Source organism: Cebus imitator, unplaced genomic scaffold (genome assembly GCF_001604975.1).
Source record: "Cebus imitator isolate Cc_AM_T3 unplaced genomic scaffold, Cebus_imitator-1.0 Scaffold43, whole genome shotgun sequence".
In the NCBI taxonomy this organism is placed as follows: domain Eukaryota; kingdom Metazoa; phylum Chordata; class Mammalia; order Primates; family Cebidae; genus Cebus; species Cebus imitator.
In genome coordinates, this window is record NW_016107358.1 from 4,971,713 (window position 1) to 4,980,108 (window position 8,396).

The 8,396-nt window shown below is 42.9% G+C and overlaps 2 protein-coding genes and 1 pseudogene across 2 annotated transcripts in view; 1 reads left to right on the forward strand and 2 right to left on the reverse strand.

Moving 5' to 3' along the window:
• The window catches only part of LOC108302947 (N-acetyllactosaminide beta-1,6-N-acetylglucosaminyl-transferase), an 86,310-nt gene extending 83,401 nt beyond the window's left edge, over nucleotides 1-2,909 (reverse strand). The window contains exon 1 of the mRNA XM_017526696.2: nucleotides 1,367-2,909. Coding sequence (XP_017382185.1) covers nucleotides 1,367-2,291 — 925 coding nt within the window. The 5' untranslated portion in view covers nucleotides 2,292-2,909. The remainder of the gene's footprint in view (nucleotides 1-1,366) is intronic.
• CUNH6orf52 (chromosome unknown C6orf52 homolog) overlaps nucleotides 1-8,396 on the forward strand; it is a 365,015-nt gene that overhangs the window by 151,651 nt on the left and 204,968 nt on the right. The window lies entirely within an intron of this gene.
• LOC108302948 overlaps nucleotides 2,433-8,396 on the reverse strand; it is a 12,483-nt pseudogene continuing 6,519 nt past the window's right edge.

Below are 8,396 nucleotides of genomic sequence, written 5' to 3' on the forward strand. Positions count from 1 at the left end.
AAAAAAAAAAAAAAAAAAAAAAATCGAACTAGCAGAACTAAATTGGTTCACTATAAACAACTTGAGATTATTCAAAAATCATTTGGAACTTGGACCAAAGGGGAAATGGAGCTGATTTAATAACAACTGAGACCAAACTGAAAGTCATCCTAAAAAGAACATCAGGCTTAGGAGACGAAGTTTGTAATTGGTGCATGTGCTTACTTGCTAGCTGCGGGACTTGAGCACATCATGTAATCATACTGAAGTTTCTTCATCTACAAAATAGAGGCCCTGGTCTAGAAATCTTTAAGGTACTCTAAGGTTTTTTTAAAACTTCTTGAAAAAAAAAAGAAATAGAGACAAGATCTCATTATGTTGTCCAGGCTGGTCTCAAACTCCTGGTCTCAGGAGATCCTCCTGTCTCGGCCTTCCAAAGTGCTGGGATTACAGACATGAGCCACCATGTCCGGCCATGCTTTAAATTTTTGATTCAAGATCAGAAAAGAGCTTACAAATAAAAAATTCAAAAGTTGGCCGGGCGCAGTGGCTCACGCCTGTAATCCTAGCACTTTGGGAGGCCGAGGTGGGTAGATCACCTGAGATCAGGAGTTCAAGACCAGCCTGGCCATCATGGTGAAACCCCATCTTAAAAAAAAAAAAAAATTTGAAAGTTGTATCTTGCTTTCATTTTGAAAGGACGGGAGCTTCAACAGGGAAAACAATATTACTGAAATGTTCAAATTGTCATTCAAATTTTATTTATAATACTTATTCCTGCTTTTAAATGCATTACACTGAAAGGTGAATAAGGTTTATATTTTTACTTACTTATTTTTATTTCTATTTTTGAGATGGAGTCTCGCTCTGTGACCCAGGCTGGAGTGCAGTGGCATGATCTCGGCTCACTGCAACCTCCGCCTCTCAGGTTTAAGCAATTCTCCTGCCTCAGCCTCCCCAGTAGCTGAGATTACAAGCATGCACTACCACACCTGGCTAATTTATATATATATATATTTTTTTTTAGTAGAGATGGGGTTTCACCATGTTGGCCAGGCTAGTCTCTAATTCCTGACCAAGTGATCCACCTGCCTCAGCATCCCAAAGTGCTGGGATTATAGGCTTGAGCCACCCTGCAGCCACGTTTTTATTTATATGGCCAGTGTTTCTTCCATCTTTTGTCCTGTGAACAAAGCTGTTCACAAGAGTGAGTGATAGAACACATCTCCATTTTACCATTTTACAGAGGGAAGATTTTTTTTTAAATTTAACATTTAACACTGTAAAGATGTTTGTTAACATTTTTTCCACTCTTTTCAAAGCAACTTACTCAGTATTGACCATGCAGTGTCTATTGGTAAAAATAAAAGCTAAGAGATGTACATACCGGGAATCCTGTTGAGCGTCACCCAGAAATGTTCGTCGGGGCTGTAGGTGTCCTTGGACCAGGAGAGTAAGTCAAGTGCGAGCTGGTCTTGGAGGACAAAGTTAGCAAAATCCCTTGTGAGAGCCACATAGGCCGTGCCAAAGTAAATGACCATGTCGTGAGGAGGAGGAGTTTTTAACTTTGTGGTTTTAATCACATAGGAATTTTTGTGGTCTAACAGTTCTTGGTGGACGTACTTAGTCCGTCCAACTGCATGCTCAGGAGGCAGGACCCCAGGAGTGATATTTTTCCCTTTAAATCCCTTCAGATACTGAACTATTTCCCTGTTGGTTTTCAGCGGAAAGTCTTGGCCGCAGGTGTTGATGACATACTTCCAGGGAACTTCAGAAGCCACAAGGTCTTCCAGGCAGTGCAGGTCAGCCCGGAGCCTGGAGATACCCCCATAGACGACCTGCTCCATCTTGGAAGCCAGAAAAGCATTTGGGAAGCAGCTGAGTAACTGTTTCACTGCATCTTTAAAAGCAGCCGTCGCCTTCTGATCCAGGTGTACACAGTAGACATTCTGGGGCATATAAATCGCCCTGAAGAGCCTCTCAAAAGTGCCAAAGTCTTTGTGAATGGTCACTGTGTAAGCCAAAGGGAACCCAGCCTCTTCTTCAGAGAGCGTTTCTGTGACATAGTGGCTTCGAACCATGTACTCATAGCAGGTAGCTTCACCAAGCGTAGTTTTTAATGCATTTTCTGTTGGGTAAAAAACTTTCCCCTCAAAAATCTGATGACATGCTTCTGCTAACAGTGAAGCATTGGACAGAGCTGCCCTCAGAAAATGTTTATTCTCCCATAACTCAGTATTGTAAACAAGTACAAAAATCAGGGCAGAAATAAGAGACACGCTAAAAAGACAGTGCTTCCAAGAGCCCATCATTCACAACCAGGAAGTGAGTAAAATGTCTCTCTCTTGAGATAGCATCAGAATGTTGATATATTTAACTTACATGTTCTCCAGGTTCCAAAATCATCCTCTTGATGGCTGAAGCTCTGGTCTGGCTGTTCCCCGTCCCTTCAGTTCACCGTTTTTGTCCCTTTTCTTTCTTCCTCCTCTCTTCGTTTACCACTAGGTTGCATTTTCACTTTCCTTTGACACATTTCTGAAGTGGCTCCTTTGCATTTGGCTGGCCTGTTCACCTGCTAACCTGCAAGCTGTGTATACACAAAAACAAATGGCCTCAGGGAAGTTCTGATTCCTGGAGGTCCACCTGTCCCCACAGTGAAGTCACAAGTGGGTGAGGTGACCATTCTGCAAGTCATCAGCTCTCAAACCTTAACCCCAGCCTCTTCTCCCGGCCAGAGTCTAGTGACTGTGTGCCCCCCCCCCTTCCTGTTAATCATTGTGTTCAACAGCCTGAGTTTGTTTGCTTAAACTGCACTGCCAAGCTAAGAGCTTCAGTTTGAAGCATGTGAATACTGCCTGGAGACATATTCTGTCAATAAATATGTAGTGCTTTAAAAAAATTGCCTAACCCTGTCTTTTTCCACTGTCACACCTCGTCCTCCCAATTGGCTGGGTATGCTATAGGGCATGGCATCTGACTGGCTATTGGGCCACATTCTTTCCAGGGTTTAATTTTATCGCAGCTGGGAAAAGTCCTTTGACAGGCACATTATTTGTGGAACTTTGAACTTGAGAAAAAATGAAAGAAAAAAAGGCACGCATATTAATTAGCAAGCTTACCTCACCACCTAACTTACTGCACAAAGTGACTGTGGCACTCTGGTGAATAAAGGTTAACTTCTTTTTTAAAGCACCAAAATAACCAACAGCCCATCATTACCCAAAATTGCATAGAGGCTAATGTGAGTGAATTTCAAGTTTATTTTGCCCTGGTCATATAGGATGCAGACGGAGAACCCTAATGCTTAGAAGGAGAGAAGAGCATCTCAGGTTTTTTTTTTTTTTTTTTTTTTTTTCTTTGAGATGGAGCCTCACTATGTCTCCCAGGCTAGAGTGCAATGGCACCATCTTGGCTCACTGCAACCTCCGCCCCCAATGTTCAAGCAATTCTCCTGCCTCAGTCTCCCAAGTAGCTGGGATTACAGGCGCCCACTATCATACCTGGCTAATTTTTGTTTTGTATTTTTAGTAGAGACGGGTTTCACCATGTTTGCCAGGCTACTCTTGAACTCCTGACCTCAGGAAGATGCCCCGCCTCAGCCTCCCAAAGTGCTGGGATTCCAGGCGTGAGCCACCGCACCTGGTGCATCATCTCAGTTTTACTGAACTTAAGGAGAGAAGCTCTTATGTTCGGATTTACAAATACTTTAAAGAAGGGTTTTTTTTAATCCATAAAAAAGGAGAATAATTTTATCACAATAGGTCAATTGTAAGAATAAAATCAGATAACATATGCAGAGCTCATCACCGTGTCCAGAAACAGATTGGGGTGGTAAAGAAGCAGCAAAATGGTACTAAACAAGAAGCTGTCACATGCACACATGCACACGCATACACACAGGTGTGCACACGCATAAACACACATGCACACACATGCTCACGCACACACACGGATACACACATACATGCGTGCACACACATGTGCTCAGGCACATACACATGCATACACATATATGCATGCACACACACATACACACATACCCCTCACCCCACACTCATACTTCTAGCAAATGACACAATTACCACCACTCCTTTGAAATATTCTTCCTCTTCCCTTTTCCCTCCTCTGTGAGCCCATGCCAATCAGATTACACATCTAAAACAGCAGTGATGCAGTGATGAGTTTTATATGATGTAGTCAGCCGCACCCGGTGTGAAAGCATGTCTCATTGGCTCCAAGCTCATGTATTCCTATATTTCTAGCTCCTAGCATTGTCTGTATGTAGTAGACAATCAACTATTTATTTATTTATTTATTTATTTATTGAGACAGAGTTTTGCTCTGGTCACCCAGGCTGGAGTGCAATGGCACGATCTCAGCTCGATGCAACCCCCACCTCCCAGGTTCAAGTGATTCTCCTGCCTCAGCCTCCTGAGTAACTGGGATTACAGACACCTGCCACTGTGCCCAGCTAATTTTTGTATTTTTAGTAGAGATGGGGTGTCACCATTTTTGGCCAGGCTGGTCTCAAACTCCTGACATCAAGTGATGCGCCATCCTTGGCCTCCCAAAGTGCTGGAATTACAGGTGTGAGCCACAGCGCCTGGCCATCAATCAACTCTTTATTGATTGAATGCTCAAGTTTTCATTTCCCTGTTTCCCTGATCACATTATTGAGAAATTCCAGGTAATACTGATTTCCAGGAGACACATATTTGTATCTATGAATGTGGTACAGTCAACATACTTAATTTTTCCAATATATCTTCTAATCTTTATTAAATTATATTAATTAAATAATTTACTCTTTCGGAGAGATGGGGGTCTTGCTATGTTGCCCAGGCTTGTCTTGATCTCCTCAAGCGATCTTCCCACCTCATCCTCCCAAAGCTTCAGGATGACAGCTGTGAGCCACTGCATCCAGCTCATTTTCTTCATCTCAAAGACAACATAATATTACAGATAATTGATACAGTGTTTCCACATCCTGTACTGATAAATACAGTGTTTCCACCTCATGCCCTTAGGATGTACACATTTTTACTTGATCAAGAACACAGGTGAGACTGGGTGCAGTGGCTCATGCCTGTAATCTCAGCACTTTTGGAACGCCAAGGCAGGAGGGGCTGTTGAGGCCAAGAATTCGAGACCAGCTAGGCAACACAGCAAGGCCCCATCTCTAATAAATTTAAAAAAATAAAAGAAGCAGGCAGGGAGATGCAAGCTTCCATCCTGCACTTTGCACTTAATATCACACCATAACATTTTCCATAGTGCTTCTTGGTGTGTCTCAGGTATTGCCTTCACAATCATTAGTTTAGGACATAAGACTGGGGTTATTCTTGTTGGTTTTTCCACCACCCCAGCTAAAAGTGCGTGCATTGAGACTGCGGTCAACTCCATTTCACAGCATCAGGAATACAGGAAATGATGACGAGAAAGGACCCAGGAAAAATTCTCTAGCACTCAGTGAGTCAGTTTTCAGTTGCTTCTGGAATCAGATTCTACAGCATGACTCAGATACACCTATTCGTGCCCACAGAGTCCCCAAAATAGAATTGAATCAATCTATTTTCTTAACTATCTTTCATGCGTCTATCCAGAATTCTTTTGAACAAATCACTTCTTCAATACAGTAGGCATACAAAATCAATTTTTTTTTCTGAAATGACTAAAATTTCTCTAATTTTTTAGTTGACTTTTAATGTCTCTTTAGACCCTATCCATAGCAAATGAAATTGACTATAGGAATGAGTAAATGAAAATGCCGACGCTGAACTATGCTTATCTAAACTAGTTAAGTAATTTTTACCATATTTTCTCCTAATTTACCTAGACAATTACATCAGATCTTTTTCTTTGACTCTCACCTCATTCTTGGCCTGGTTCTATCCATCTAGACATTGCAGGCATAAAAGCATCTTGAATCATTTGCTTGCTCTTTGAATTTCCAGCTCACCGGATTTAGTTGCAGGATAATGAACACTTGCATTTTGTGCTCTGCTGCAGGTACAAGCAAAGTTCGGGCATCTTCATTTATCCTTACCTGAAATGCATGGGAGGCCCTTGATTTTGAGCTCTGGAGCATTTACCATAATGTAAAATAGTATTGTTGACAATGGTAGACATTTAAATAAGAGTTAATATGAGCCGGGTGTGGTGGCTCACGCCTGTAATCCCAGCACTTCGGGAGGCTGAGGTGGACGGATCACCTGATGTCAGGAGTTTGAGACCAGCCTGACCAACATGGAGAAACCCCATCTCTACTAAAAATACAAAATTAGCTGGGCGTGGTGGTGCATGCCTGTAATCCCAGACACTTGGGAAGGTGAGGCAGGAGAATCGCTCAAACCTGAGAGGTGGAGGTTTTGCTGAGCCGAGATGGTGCCATTGCACTCCAGCCTGGGTAACAAGAGCGAGACTCTGTCTCAAAAAAAAAAAAAAAAAACAGAATTAATACGAACCTATTTCCTTTTCCTTTTCTTCTTTATTTTTTTCTTTTAAAAATGGGGTTTCACCATGTTGGTCAGGCTGGTCTTGAACTCCCGACCTCAGGTAATCCGCCTACCTTGGCCTCCAAAGCGCTTGGATTACAGGTGTGAGCCACCAACCCAGCCTGAACCTATTTCCTTTTACTGCAACCCAGTGCCAGCTGATGCATTTTCTTTTGGTAGGCACGTGGGACACGCTGGTCTTCCTGGCCCTCCGGCTTTCCCAATGCCCTTGTGCAATCTACCACTAATCACTCTCCTCAATTCTGGGCTCTAGGCGCTTGCATTTGTGCGATATAATGGGAGGAGATAGTAATCAGAAAGTGACCAAAAAGAATAGAGATTGTCCATCCCAGCTTGAACTTTAGATCAAAATTAATACCCTCCAATTCTAAGTTGGAAGCGCTGATCAGGTGGGATAAATAAAGAGTTCTGAACAAGCTGAGAACCAGCAAAGACTTCTAGTTTGGTTGCTCGGTAACTGACCGCGTGTATATTATGTTCGATCTCTAATTGCTTATTTCTCCATAACACATACTCTTATAAATTCTCACTCCAGTACATAAACTAATTTTTATTGCACTAAGATACTGCACTTAGACTATAGTCTCAGTAACTGATTGTAGAAAGAGAAGCGGAAGAAAAGGGGTTCCTTTCTACAGTCAAGAATCCGTCATCCTCACCTTAATTATTCATGGACCATATGACACCCTCTGTGTGCCCAATTTAGAAACCAGAGAGCCAATGGAAACTTTCTCAGCATCTTTGAAAGCCTGATGCTGCCTCAGAGGAAGAACAGTTTGGATTAAACTGGTTTTTAATTCAACGGGCAAAACATTTTGTCATTTTTCTTTTCTTTTTTTTGAGACAGAGTTTTGCTTTTGTTGCCCAAGTGGAGTGCAATGGAGCGATCTTGGCTCACTGCAATCTTCACCTCCTGGGTTCAAGTAGCTGGGATTACAGGCATGCGCCACCACGCCCAGCTAATTTTTGTATCATTTTGTCCTTTTTCAAAAAGACAACTGTTTTCCTGTCCTCCTCCCTGCCTCCTCTTTCTCATTTATGTGTTTTCTATTGACGAGTTCAGCGCCGTTTTAGCCTCATCACTATTCCTTTTTAAGCACGCATTATAACCACAGGCTTCAAGCAACAGGCCTCAAATAGTACAATTAAAAAGAGCCCTGGAGGCCAGGTGCGGTGGCTCATGCTTGTAATCCCAGCACTTTGGGAGGCAGAGGCGGGTGGATCACCTGAGGTCAGGAGTTTGCGATCAGCCTGGCCAAAATGGTGAAACCCTATCTCTAGGAAAAATACAGAAATCAGCTGGGCGGCCTGCAATTCCAGCTACTCGAGAGATGGGGATGGAATAATTGCTTGAACCTGGGAGGCGGAGGTTGCAGTGAGCTGAGATCATGCCACTGCACTCCAGCCTGGGCGACAGAGTGAGACTCCATCTCAAAAAAAAAAACCAACAAAACCCTGGATTCTGTGTCAGAAAGTCTCCATGGACCAAGGCCACTCATGACAGGCTTGGAGCTCTTGAAGTCATTTGATTTATAATCACAGCTTCCTCTTGGAGTGAATTTGAGAAAACAACACCCTCAGATCTCACAGGCTGGAGGGGACTCTGCAGTTACTCAGAGCCTCCAACTCCCAACTGTGGCTTCCTTCCTAGTCAGACCACATCAGTCTTGAGTCTAAAGTCTAAAGTCAAGACAACAGCAATCTGCGGGCCATGCTGGGACGATTCTGGAGGTAAGGCACCTAACATGCTCAGCTCAGGGCTGGTAGAGAAGTCAGAGCTAATTCTAGACTTGGTTGGAAAGCCATGGGGAAGAGGCTATGAGAGGGGAATGAAGTGGGCTGTGATGGTTTAACAAAAATATGCCTGGAAAAAAAGGTAATAGGGAAATGCAAGAGAAAGCT